The sequence below is a fragment of the Trichoderma ghanense genome, assembly GCF_004382785.1.
Source record: "Trichoderma ghanense strain CCMA-1212 chromosome Unknown scaffold_0, whole genome shotgun sequence".
In the NCBI taxonomy this organism is placed as follows: domain Eukaryota; kingdom Fungi; phylum Ascomycota; class Sordariomycetes; order Hypocreales; family Hypocreaceae; genus Trichoderma; species Trichoderma ghanense.
In genome coordinates, this window is record NW_027395663.1 from 177,399 (window position 1) to 190,408 (window position 13,010).

Here is a 13,010-nt window from a genome sequence, read left to right on the forward strand (position 1 = left end):
ACATCTCCAATCTTCTTTCTCTCCAACCCCCTTCTCTCTCGTCGTCTATACTTTCAATTGCTTGTGCATATTTCTACAATCCTCCTCCCCTCGTCCGTCCGCTTCGCCATCAACCATTTACAGCCTCGAGTAGCAGCAAAGCGGCATCGATTCGAGACTACCAGAGTGTATCGTACCCCCCGCTCTCTCCGTCTACCGCTCTCGCTTGACCTCTTGTCGCTGCGCCTTCTCCACGCCCGCCATACAATCGTATCCAGACGTCCGCTAGCTTTGCTCTGCTCTGATTGATCAGCCTCGGAATTGACCGCCCGTTACACGTGCTCTCGCCTGTGCCGCCTCCAAAAGCTTGCCAGCGCGTTGGGAGCAAAGCCGGACCTTGGCTTCGTCAGCACGCGATTGTTCCCTGCCCTTCGGATCGACGGCCGAGCACTTCCTTGACACGCGACTGTCTGGACTTCTCTCTCTACTCGCTCCTTTCCTTCTGCAGGAGTCACCGTTATAAGGGCCTGTCCAGCCATTCCTCAACGCCAGCTTAGCTCCCACCGGCGCGCTCGCTTGCGCCGCCTTGCTTTGCTCGCCTAACCGCCTGACCAGCACGAAAAGGAAGAGAGCTCCAGCGTCAACGCAGCTCGGTGCGAAGTCATCCTCTTTACCCTTCGTCTCTCCAATGTCCGGATATCCAGGCTATAATGGCGGCGGCTACGCCGCACCACCGCAGCCGCAATACCAGCAGGGCGGTTACTATCCGTATGAGCACCCAACTCCCCCCCCTGCTACACCTTATCCGTAGCAGCGATGGAGCTCCGAATCAGACCTTCCCGTGCTTCGTCTGATAATCGGCGAATCTTTCTCCGTCATTGCGTCTTCGTTGATCGCTGACACTCTCTGCCTCCAGACCTCAGCAGCCCGCTTACAGCAGCGGCTTCCCGCCCCAAGGGCATCAACCATCTCCCCAGCCCGGCTACGGCTTCCATCAACCTCCTCCGCAGCCGCAGTACGCATATCAGGTATGACCGATGCTCCATCACCCCCGATATACATCGAAAAAGGCGCCTCGAGGTGCTTGGAGGTTCTGCAACTGCTAACATTCTGTGATGCACTGCAGCAGCCTCATCCTCATCCTCAGCAACATGCCCCTCCACAGCAGCAATTCAGCAACTACGGCCAGCCACCGCCTCAGCCCAACTACAACGGACGACCTAGTACGGTGAAGGAGAACCCTCTGATTCGATATCAATGTGCTGATTCCGCATAAAAGGCATGCCTCCCCCGAATGGCTATACCCAAGGGCGTCCCAACGGCGGCCCCCCGCCCCCTCCGAACGGGCCGCAGAGCTTCGGCCAGGGCGCACCGCAAGGCTACGCGTTTCGATACTCCAACTGCACTGGCCGAAGAAAAGCGCTGCTCATTGGTATAAACTACTTTGGCCAGCGTGGCCAGCTGCGAGGGTGCATCAACGATGTCCGAAACATGACGGCCTACTTGGTGGAGCAGTTTGGCTATAAGAGGGAAGACATGGTCATTCTCACCGACGACCAACAGAATCCCATGAGCCAGCCCACGAAGCAAAACATCCTCCGTGCCATGCATTGGCTGGTCAAGGATGCCAGGCCCAACGACTCGCTCTTCTTTCACTACTCGGGTAAGTTTTCCTTCCTTGCCAGCTCCAGTGCTTCCGCATCTGGTAGGACTTGTAGGCTGATGACGCCTAGGCCACGGAGGGCAAACAAAGGATCTCGACGGCGACGAGCCTGACGGCTATGACGAAGTCATCTATCCAGTCGACTTCAGGCAACACGGGCACATCACTGATGATGAGATGCACCGAATCATGGTCAGCCCCCTGCAGGCGGGTGTAAGGCTGACGGCCATTTTTGACTCGTGCCATTCCGGCACAGCACTCGACCTGCCTTATATCTACTCCACGCAGGGCATTCTCAAGGAGCCCAACTTGGCCAAGGAGGCTGGCCAGGGCTTGCTCGGCGTCATCTCCTCGTACAGCCAGGGAGACCTCGGCGGTGTCGCCAACAACATCATAGGATTCTTCAAGAAGGCCACCACCGGCGAGGATGCCCACAACAGGGCCCTCGCGACCAAGACTTCGCCTGCCGACGTTGTCATGTGGTCTGGAAGCAAAGATGACCAAACCTCGTAAGTCCACTGTCTCGACCGAAGCAATGGAGAAGCAACTAACATGCCTTTCCGTAGTGCCGATGCCACCATTGCTTCCCAGGCTACTGGTGCCATGTCCTGGGCGTTTGTCACGGCTCTCAGGAAGAATCCCCAGCAGAGCTACGTACAGCTGCTCAACAGCATCCGCGACGAGCTGGCCACAAAATACACACAAAAACCGCAGCTCTCGTGCAGCCACCCCCTTAGTAAGTTTCCCTTGCATATATGTCAGGTAGGGTAGTACTCTTCCTAACATATTTTGCAGATACCAATCTGTTATTTGTCATGTAAAGGGCTTTCCTTGAGTCTCTTTTTTTTTTTCCCCCATCTCATCAAATATTCGGTTTACTTTTGACCCGAAATCAATACGGCTGAAGTGGCTTCTGATTGCGGGATTCACCATGACTACTTTTGTATATGGAATTATATGTAGCCACAGATGTCATGGCCCTCTTGAATAAACCACGATGGGGGGCTTCATGACTTTGGGAACTTTGGGAATCCCAATCACTGATGTTTTGGTCCCTCCTCCTCTAACGTTATTTGTTGTTCGCTCTGCTTCATCTTCCTTGTTCGATTCTGCTTTGATGCATTCGTGTTTGGTCTTCCATCTCACGTGTCGGTCCTTTTTTATATAAGTCTGTTGGAAAGCATTGTTTTGGCATAGCATAACGACATACTGATGATTTTCTTTTCTTTAACATCTTGAGAGACTGGTTATAATTCTATGTTACCAAGATTCATCCAGGAGTCACCCATCAGCAGTCATAAGAGATACGGCTCTCAGAGCGGAAAGAGAAAAAAAAGGATGGGTTCCCCCTTTGAAATTGAGGGGCAAAGAAAACAATTAGATTCGATGATTATCCTAAACCCGCCCAAAAGGAGTAGTAAAAAAAAAACTTTACGTTTGAATGCACCTGTATGCAACCCTATTCCTTTCCCCCCAAAACGCCATTGCTGCCCGAGCCCACAGCCCAAATCCAAACCAGGCGTACTCCGTCCTATGCATGACAGAAAGAAGAAAACCTGTCTTTCCCCTTTCTTGATGATGATAACCAAAAAAAAAAAAAAAAAGAAAAACAAAAGGCAGACGTCCCTTTCCTGATCCTGGTGTATATATAATATACATTGTATTTGTTTTGGCTTGAGCATTTCCGTGAGAACCGTATTCCTTGAACCATGAGGAGTCATACAGCGTTAGAAATCGAAAATGAGAAGAAACGTCAAACACCCTCCGGATATTAAGAGTGATGTAACAGCCAAGAGAGTATGTGAAATAGTGACAAGGAATTGAGCAAGTAGATGGAAGAGGTTTTCACCTCCCCTTCTCCATCAAGGAGGCGGGTCAGGGAGGAGTGAATGCACGCGCAAGGCATGTAGAACAGAGGCACATGCTTAATAGGCATCGACAGAGACAACCATGAGCTGCTTGGAGCGCTTCTTACGGCGCTTCTCCTCGGCCGCAAGGCGGAGCTTCTGGTGGATGGCCTCCTGGGCGGCCCAATTACGGGCAGCGATGCGCGTGCGGGCGATGAAGCGCGCCATGATGAGGAACGACTTGAGCGTTGGCGAGGACGGCGCGGGGGAGAGTGACTTGGGGAGGACCAGGGGCTTTCGGCTGTGGAGGACGTGCGTGCGGACGTGCTCGAGCTCACGAAGCTGGGCTTTGTTGCTGTACAGGAGGAAGAGAGCTGGTTAGCATATAAGAACTTAAAAAAGGGGGGAAACAAGGGGGGAGAAGGGGAGACGACATACCAGGCCTTTGCGACGTTGAGCTGCAGCTGCAGGAACTTCTTGGCGTACGCGCTGTCTTTGCGGAGAGACGCTTCGCGCTCCCACCGGGCATGCATCCAATCCATCTGGACAACCATGCTGTCGAGCTCCTTCTTGTGCCGCGCCTCTGCGTCCTCGGCGGCCCGTATGATGGTGTTAAGGGCGTCGTCGGTGCTGTATTGATAGAGACCCTGCTTCTGCGCCATCAGAGCCTCCTTCTTCAGCAGCTGGAGGTCCTTCTGCAGCTTCTCGGCGCTCATGCGATACGCTGCTCGCTCGCTGCGGGCGCGCTCGAGCTTCTGCCGCACGGCAGTCTCTGAAGCGACGAGGCCGTCGATCAGCTCCTGCTGCTGCACGACGGCCTCTTCGAGCGTCTCAACGTCGGCCTGGCTCTTTCGCAGCCGCTGGCTGTGCTTGTTGGTCTCCGTGTGAGATGCAAGGGCGGCGTCACGCTCACGCTCGGCCTTGTCCAGCTTTCGAAGGAGCCGTTGCAGCTCGAGCTCATGCTGGGTCGCGGTCTTCTCGGCTTCCTCTCTCGCCTCCTCGATCAATTCTTCCAACTCAAGCTCGTGTTGGGCTGCCGTCTTCTTGGCTTCCTCGAGCATTTCTTCTAGCTCGAGCTCGTGTTGGCTCGCAGTCTTCTTGTTCTCCCTCTTCACCTCCTCAAGCATCTTCTCAAGCAGGAGCTTGCGTTGGGTCGCCGTCTTCTCAGCTTCCTCCTTCGCCTCAAGCATTTCTTCCAGCAAGAGTTTCTGGTCCTCCATTTCCCTCAGCTGTTTTTGGAGCTCTTTGACGACCTGCGACTCCTTACCTTGAGAGTCGCCTCGGGCTTCGAGCAGCTGAACCCGGTTAAGCTGTGCCTGATAATCGATGCGCGTCTGACGTAGCTCGTCGCGTACAGTAGATAGCTCACTACGGAGCTGGGTCACAATGCTTTGGCGTGTCTCAAGGGCTTCTTGAAGATCGTTCACCTGGCGAAGCGTTTCCTCTTCCTTCCAGTGGCGGTCAGCATTCCCACGAGCCTCCAGCTGCTCGGCCCGGTTGAGCTGCGCCTGGTACTTGACCTGGGTCTGGCGTAGCTCGTCGCGAACGGTAGATAGCTCACCGCGGAGCTGGGTCAGGAGCTCCTGGCGTGTCTCCAGGGCCTTTTGAAGCTCATTGATCTGATAACTCAGAGCCCCATCAGTCTGGCCACGAACTTCAAGCTGCTTGACTACGTTGACCTGCGCCTGATAATCCATCTGGGTCTGGCGTAGTTCGTCGCGGACTGAAGATAGCTCGCCGCGGAGCTGGGTCAAAAGTCCTTGACGTGCCTCCAGAGCATCCTCCAGTTCGTATATTCGACTGTGTAGCGCCTCTTCCTCGCTTCGATCAACCTGGCCACGGGCTTTGAGTTGCTGAATCTGGTTGACCTGCGCCTGATAGTCCCTCCGGGTCTGGTGGAGTTCATCCTGTACAGAAGACAGTTCAGTGCGAAGCTGTGTCACAAGGCCTTGATTCCTTTCCAGGGCTTCTTCGAGCTCGTATATGTGACGGTTTAGGGCCCCCTCCTCGCTTCGGCCAGCCTCGCCACGGGCTTTGAGCTGCTCGTTCTGGGCGACCTGCGCCTGGTAGTTTTTCCGAGTCTGGCGAAGTTCGTTCTGTGCAGAGGTGAGATCGTTCCGAAGCTGAGACACAAGGCCTTGGTTTGTGTCCAAAGCCTGTTCAAGTTCGTATATGTGACGAGTTAGGGCTCCTTCTTGGTCTCGACTAGCCCTCAGCTGCTGGACCTGGTTGACCTGCGCCTGATAGTCCTTCTGTGTCTGCCGCAACTCGTCGTGGACAGAGGACAGCTCATTTTGCGCAGAGGATAGCTGAGTCCGAAGTTTGGATACAACACCCTGGTTGGCCTCCAGTTCCTCTTGAAGAATCTCGTTCTGGCCCTCGGCATCCTGCAGCTGTTGCTGGAGCTCTTCAATGACCTGTGATGACTTGTGCTCGCTGTCGCCTCGGGCTTCGAGTTGCTTGATGCGGCTCGCTTGTGTCTGATTTTCTCTCCGGGCCTGGCGCAGCTCATCTTGCACAGTAGACAGCTCATCGCGCGCAGATGATAACTCTTCTTGCAGTTGGTTCACAAGATTCTGATTTGTCTCCAAGGCTTCTTCAAGGTTCACATTCTGGCTCTCAAAGTCCTGCAGCTGTTGCTGGAGCTCTTCAATGTTCTGCATCACGTCGTCGAGCTGATCCTTGTGGTGGTCGTTCTCCTGAAGGGCCTCCAGTCTGTCTTCGCCTTCCGTGATGAGGCGGTCCTTTTCCCGGATTTCGGCTTCCAGATCCTCGATATCGGCCTGAAGTTTCTCCACCATGTCCTTATAGCCTTGGTCCTCTGAGGCCTGGCGTTGGAGTTCTTTTATATTCGTTTCGCGGTCCTGGAGGTTTTCTCGAAGCGTTTCCAGCTCGGCTTGATGTTCATTCTCGGCGGAGTGCTTTTGTTTCGCCTTTTCCTGCAGCTCCAGCATCTGCTGGCGGAAGCTTTCGAGGTCACGCTCGGCTGTGATGACCTGTTTCTTGTACCGCTGGAGCTCCCTTTGCATGGTGACTTTGTCCACTTTAAGCTCCGTATTTTCTTTCAGGGCGGCCTCGCTATAACCCGGGCCTGCTTTCTTGAGGGCTTCTTCGAGGAAATGGATCTTCAGTTTGAGGCCAAAGTTTTCCTTCTCGATTTTGTCAATGACGTTTTCCTGCTCCCGTAAAGACAGCTGGTTTCCGTCCTGTAGGGGACCCCTGTCGACATCTCGGCGCGGCGGAAGCCCCATTGGCGTCGAGGAGGCACTGCTGGCTTCGATCTGTGGTAACTCGTTATCGAGAAATGATGCGTGGCGCGCCGAGAGGGCGGAGAAGTCCATTCGCGGAAGCGGAGTCATGTCGTCCTCGTCAATTCTGTTCAGCGCAGCCGGTGTGCTGGTTACGGCTGCGCCTTTCCCGTTTCTCCGCGTGCTGTTCGCGGTAGCAGACTTGAGAAGTGGTGTGAATTCTCCGCCTCCAATGTTTGATGGCAGGTTTCGCCGATCTGCGAGGGATGTTCTCTGACGGGGGGTTCTGATGCTGGTGCCGTTGGAGCGGCCATTGCGGAGCTGCTGTAACAAGTCGTCGTCCTTATCTGGGGCAATAAACGAAGCCTCCTGAGTGATGTCTGCGAAATCGGGCATTCTGCCAAGGTATGTCGCGTCCTCGGCATTGCTGCGTGGGGTATCGAGCACGCCGCCAAAGCCGTGATGGGCCATTGCGGCGGCGAGATCGAAGCGATTGCGGGTATCGTATGAGACGAGCGTGGAATTGACGCGGGATCAAATCGTAGATGATGGCCTATTGTAAAGGAAAAATCGAGTCGAGCGCAGCCTGAAGGGGCTATCGTAGGTTGGGCGATCTGCCGGTGCGGTTCGTGACTGGAGCAAGAGAGTGATTCGGAGAGCGGCTTGAGGGCGCAGAACAGCGATACGTAGCGATAACGAATGTTGGAGCACACGCGACCTGCGTAAGTGAGCCGGGACTAAGCTGGAGAAGGTTGTGAGACATGAAGGTGGGATGTCGAGGAAGGGCTTCGCGTTGATGGAGGAGAAGAAACGAGAGCAAATGCCGGTTGTTTATTCGCGTTGGCTTGTTTACATTCTTGCCACTTTAGGACTAGCGCCGCCAGGGACTCGGGTGCTCTTTGGGGGGGCTTTTTTCTGCGGAGTGTCTGATAAACTCAATTGTTGTTTTTGAGTTAGGATTAGCTCGAAGCGAGCAGCATTTTCAATTTATTGTATCTCTACCTTAGGGTACCTCTAGGACCTGCTTCTAGATGCACTTCCCCGATAACAAAAGAGACAGTCAAGGGGAAAACAAGGTAGAAACGCCCAAACGTTGGGCATGAAAGACAGTAAGTGCAAGAATCAGTTTGCGTGGCAGCAGTGCCTGTTGTGCATCGTGGCATCGAATCACAAGAAGCTACCGCAGAGAATGGAGATGAACGACCTCTGATTTGCCACAACCACTCGCAACTTGACGTTGTTGGGTTCTATAAGGCTGAGAGGCCATGTCCATCTCGTCATCTTCATCTCAACAGGGTGGGCCGGACTCGGGTTTCTCACAGCTCCAGTGATTGGTTTGTGAGTATGCTCGGATCGCTTTAAAGGGACCAATGGGACTTTGTTCGAAATGCAACGCAGACCAAGTATCTCTTCGTATGAGAGACAGTTGGAATGCAAGGGAAGATGCGTGGGTGGCTTTCACGGAAACACAGCATTAACATGCCGTACTTTTCAACGTATTAATAGAATTGGCGGAGCATCTCGAATCGGTAGGCAAGACGTCAAAGATCTCGCGTACAAGATCCCGAAGCTGTTGGCCGTCCTTCTTCATGACGTCGCATCAGAGCTTGTCTCCATGGGAACTGAGATCCAGACCGCCGCCATGAAACTCTTTTGGTCCTCATGATCCAATGGACGCCGTGACGATGATGCAAAGGTTGTCAAAGTTGTTCCCCGTTTACTCGCCTCGCACCGTCTTACATGCATCGCACAGCGGCTTATCGCATATGACCCCGATACATGCATACGCCTCGTTGGCGGGGAAGGCGAAATGCCCAGCCAAGCGACCAGGATCTGTCGCAAGGGACCAACTCATGCGAGTAATCCAAGCATAAACGCCAGGGTTCGGCTACCTCAAGCCTGCGACCAACTCCGTTCTTCATCCTTATACAAAAGAAGACGAGGGCACCCGCGCTCCTCGTTCCGCATCGATGTTGGCGCCCGAGAGCCCGCTGTTGCCTGTCTTGCTGCCTCGATAAACAGGTCGGCGAAGAAACGACTCTGAGCTTCAGGGCCCGTCTTCCGAAGCTCTGGACAGGGCCGACCTGGATTCCTCTTAAAACTCGCATCGTCATCTCACCTCGTCGGTGGATCTGACCGCAGCTATGGAGCAGAACCACAGGAATGGCGTCTCATCCCTAGACCAAGTGCCCGATGAGATCATCGGTCATCTCCTCTACTACATCTCGCCTTACGACCTCGCCAACTTCCAGCTGGTCTCACATCGCTTCTATCGCCTCGCCAATCAAGCCCTGCTCTGGAAACACCACTGCCGCAGCTCTTTCAAGTACTGGCACCCACGGCACAGGTTTCACGAGAAAACGGCGGCACTGGCCCAGGCGACGAACTGGAAAGACCTCTTCATCTACAGGAGCGCTCGCAACCGGCAGGTATCCCTCTTGCTGAATGAGATCATCCGGACCAAGGTCAACCGCGTCAGAGGCTTCGAAATTGTTGGCCAGATTGGATACGACGCCAAAGACTTTCTTCTGGAGCAGTGCCAAACGCCCCCCTCTGCCGAGGATGGCTTGGCTAGGAGGTAAAGTCGTGTCATTTGTGCTGTTTACTGTGGCTGTTTACTCATCCATTGCCGTAGATACTATAGCAATGCGCTCCTAGACACCATCCACAAGCACATGGCCATTCACGAATGGCATACACTCATGCAGTCTGCCCAGCCTACTAGCTTACGGCAAGCAAGTTCGCAGCTCGAAAGAGCCCTTGGCGCGTTTGACCTGTTTGTGCTGCATGATCAGCCCGGTGACCTGGATGATGTACGTCCTCGAGCTCTCTCTCGCTGATCTAGGCGTTACTAACTTGATCAGATCACACGTATGATCGATGAGATTGGGGATGACTTTCGTTCCCAATTCCCAAAGTTTGAGAATTGGCCCACTCGCAAAAAGGCACTGAAACTGCTCCGATGGCTTCGCGCTCTCAACTACACCGGAATGCGGAATCCAGAGCAGAATTACCGCAACCTGAGGAATTGCTTGATCGGCCAGGCGCTGCGTCATCCGGACCACGAGTCTATCCCAATCATTTCCACTGCCATCTTCTGCTGCGTGGCAGCGCGGCTTGACATCGACGCCCGGTGCTGTGCGTTTCCAACTCATGTACACGCCATTGTGTACCCGCCGGAGGGACATACTTTAGACGACGAAGTTGTGGGAAGTTCCGAGAGTTCAGAGACGGAGCCCGAGCGCATGTTCCTTGATCCGTACGGCAGCGGCGATGAGATTCCACTGTCCCGTCTCCAGATGACGTTGGCACGCCTAGGTCTTCAGGAGCACAACGACCTGTTCCTTGCCCCCGTCCTGGCACCGACGATGGCGATGCGAACAGCGCAGAATATAAGGGCCACTCTAGCGAGGATATCAGACTTGCAGGAACACGCACACCCTGAACTCAGTCAGCTACTGCACGGGAACAACAAAATGAACGCCGACGCCTGCCTCTACGCTGCGTCATGGGCCACGCTACTGCTGATGCCCCCTAATAACACCACGTGGCTTGAGCGCTTGGCCAAGTTCCTTCGTCGATTTCCCGGAGCCTGGCCAGAGGATGTCTGGATGGTTGAGAAATATCTGTGGCCGATGTATTGCAGTGTCATCAATCCGAGGGACGGATTTCCCCGCAACATCGATGCGGGCTTCGGCAACCCCTGGCAGTATTGGCGATTCGTTCGAGACGCAGATGGCATGGCACCTGTCGTGCACCGAAGAGACCTCTGCGAGGATCCAAGAGGGCCCCCGTTCTACGTCGGCCAAGTATTCCGGCATCGTCGATATGGCTGGCTTGGCGCCATTACCAGTTGGCATGAAAGAGGCTTGCAGTCGTCGAGGCTACCGGATCGTACTCGCGACGAAGCATCTATCCATAGGGCCCCCAACCCGCACTACTCTATCTGTTTCATGTGCATGTGAGTCTCTCCTTCATCTTGGTATTCCCTTGGAGGTCATTTTCCCTTGCCCAAACATTCACTAACTGTCTTACAGAACGGAAACGGAGCCCGAACAACATGTGGTGGCCCTGCGCAATGTCGAATTGGTCTCTGATCCTTCCTTAGTCAAAGAGGACATGTTTCCGGTGGCCGGCAAGTTTTTCAAGAGGTTTGATCCCGATACCTGCTGTTTCATTTCCAACATTCGAGAGGAGTATCCGCTTGGCTAGTATACGCTGGCCTTGCTCGTTCCACATTCGGTTTGTGTTTGTCATGGCTTGACGATGCCTTTCGCGACTTCTGTGACACGATGTTAGACTGGAGTCAGACGTTAGAGGTGTGGTAATTGTGTATATGGCCAGTTTAGATGTCCTGGTTGGCTCTCCCTGTTTTCTACCATCTTTGGATTAGAGGATACCCGAGTCAAGACAGTCATTGTGTCTTGCCACTTCCTTAATGTGATGGAATATCTTAGCTACAATCAATAATAATCACCAGATACCCCCCATGAGCGAGCAATTCTGCTTCATCGTGTACCCCGCCTGGTTCTCAGGGGTGTTTAATCCTTGAGGAATTCTCGATCAGTTCCTGCAGAACGCCCTTTTCGGCGAGTTTCTGCACCCATCTGTGCAGGGCCTGCCCGTAATCCTTCTTGCGATCCTTGACCCGTTGTTCATCAACAGCCAGCGAGACGATCTCGGCTCTGTACTCCCCAATGGCAACCTTTAGGTCGACGACCAACTGCTTATACAAATCCCAAGCTTCATCATGATTGGACGCAGCACGAGAGATCTTGGCCCGTAACGTCTCGCCTAGTTTTGCGTCTTGGAAGTCGGATGGGCGCAGATTGAACTCGGCCAAGTCGGCTGGGTTTTCCACGTCCAGGACTGGCGGCTGCTTGTTGACCAAGTGTGTGAACGTGTCATCGTGTTTCATGTGCTCTTTCAGGAGGGCTATTGATGCGGCTGCTTCACCGATGGAGCGGGCGTGGAGGGTGACGGGGCGTTGGCATAGGGCGAGGAGGTTGAAGGATATCTGGCTTTCTTCGTACTGTAGTATTCGGCCCTCGATTTGGGGACGAGCAATGTTTGTCCAACATGCCTCGTCGGCTCCGATGCGTCCTTTTTGTGGGAGGACGTTTAGTTACCTTGTTCTTCGGGTGTCGAAGGAGTGTTTCTTGTACTCACCTATTCGGTGTGGCTTGCTCCGAAGCCCATCCAGCTCCCAAACATAGCCATCGACAGGGACATATGCAATGAAATGGAATCCATAATCATCGTCGACTCTTTTCTTTCTGCTCGCTTTCTTGGTGGTCCGGGATCCTGTCTTGGCCTTCTTCGACTTGATGTCCGACACGGCGTTTTCCAAGCACAGGTCGACATTGAGGTGATCCATCCGTCTGGTGAATGAGTTGTGGATGCTTCTCATGAATTTGCTGTTGCTGATTTGGTGACCTCGTAGGACGGTGTTCATGTCTCTGGTCGCTTCCCTGAACTTGTGGAGTTGGTCGCCTAGGTCGAGGTTCTGGGCGTTCATGACGATGTTGAGCAGGGCGAATGTCGCGCAGGCATTGTTGGTAGTCTATATCAGTTTCGGAACGACTATTGTTAGACAGCCTGGCACTGGAAGTGGTTGGACACAGTGAGTGGTTGTTTTACCTGGTTGGCAAACCATAGCGAGCCCGTCTCGTCCTCGCCCTCGCCTTCGTCCACATCGGGGGTGTACTGGAACAAGAATATCAAGCCATATATAGGTTTTCTGAAAGAGTAAGGGACTGAGCTTGCGGCTTGTCGACATCATTCTGGGGACTTACAGAAGGGTGTCTAGCCAGCTCTGGTCGAGGCTGAAGAGTTCCTGGACTTTGACGTCTTTGACCCCCAGATCATATAGAATGGTGTTGAAGAATGCCTGGCCCTTATTAGCAGCGACATTCCACGGCCATTGCGTTACTTTACAGAAACAAGAGAGTGACTCGAACTCACAGGCTCAGATTCAAGCTCGACCCAGCCCTCCCACTCCTCGACGTCTGCTGCTGTGAGAGGCCGAAGTGCCTCGTCCAACAGATTGTCGGGCAGATTCAATGCCTCTGTTGCTGCCTCAGCGGCCTTGCGCTTGGGGTTCCGTCGTGGCTCGTTCTGACTACTCGTGGACGAGCTGTCGGCGGAAGGTTCCGGGGCCTTGACGACGACTGTAGATGCAGCACGACGGGAGGATCGCCGGAGAGGCTTCTCGGATGGCGCTTCATCTTCGTCTCTTGGCGGACTGGGGCGGACACTGTTAGGCATCGTCTG

The 13,010-nt window shown here is 54.0% G+C and overlaps 4 protein-coding genes across 4 annotated transcripts; 2 read left to right on the forward strand and 2 right to left on the reverse strand.

Annotated features, from left to right (window-relative positions):
* Positions 1 to 514: 514 nt before the first annotated feature.
* On the forward strand, positions 515 to 2,463 carry CCMA1212_000063 (Metacaspase-1B; the record flags this gene model as incomplete). Its single annotated transcript, XM_073697548.1, has 7 exons — positions 515 to 747; positions 896 to 1,007; positions 1,106 to 1,202; positions 1,259 to 1,642; positions 1,713 to 2,151; positions 2,209 to 2,378; positions 2,438 to 2,463. Coding segments are annotated over 7 exons (1,461 nt in total), but the record flags the coding sequence as incomplete, so codon positions are not given.
* A 1,104-nt stretch (positions 2,464 to 3,567) lies between these two features.
* On the reverse strand, positions 3,568 to 7,208 carry CCMA1212_000064 (uncharacterized protein; the record flags this gene model as incomplete). Its single annotated transcript, XM_073697549.1, has 2 exons — positions 3,568 to 3,844; positions 3,928 to 7,208. 2 exons carry the CDS (start codon positions 7,206 to 7,208, stop codon positions 3,568 to 3,570), a joined length of 3,558 nt encoding a protein of 1,185 aa, XP_073563792.1.
* A 1,673-nt stretch (positions 7,209 to 8,881) lies between these two features.
* On the forward strand, positions 8,882 to 10,949 carry CCMA1212_000065 (uncharacterized protein; the record flags this gene model as incomplete). Its single annotated transcript, XM_073697550.1, has 4 exons — positions 8,882 to 9,315; positions 9,373 to 9,550; positions 9,602 to 10,698; positions 10,775 to 10,949. The coding sequence occupies 4 exons, from the start codon at positions 8,882 to 8,884 to the stop codon at positions 10,947 to 10,949; spliced, it is 1,884 nt and encodes a 627-aa protein (XP_073563793.1).
* A 319-nt stretch (positions 10,950 to 11,268) lies between these two features.
* CCMA1212_000066 (Ubiquitin carboxyl-terminal hydrolase isozyme L5) lies at positions 11,269 to 13,004 on the reverse strand (the record flags this gene model as incomplete). Its single annotated transcript, XM_073697551.1, has 5 exons — positions 11,269 to 11,840; positions 11,907 to 12,300; positions 12,378 to 12,477; positions 12,533 to 12,627; positions 12,702 to 13,004. 5 exons carry the CDS (start codon positions 13,002 to 13,004, stop codon positions 11,269 to 11,271), a joined length of 1,464 nt encoding a protein of 487 aa, XP_073563790.1.
* Positions 13,005 to 13,010: the final 6 nt, after the last annotated feature.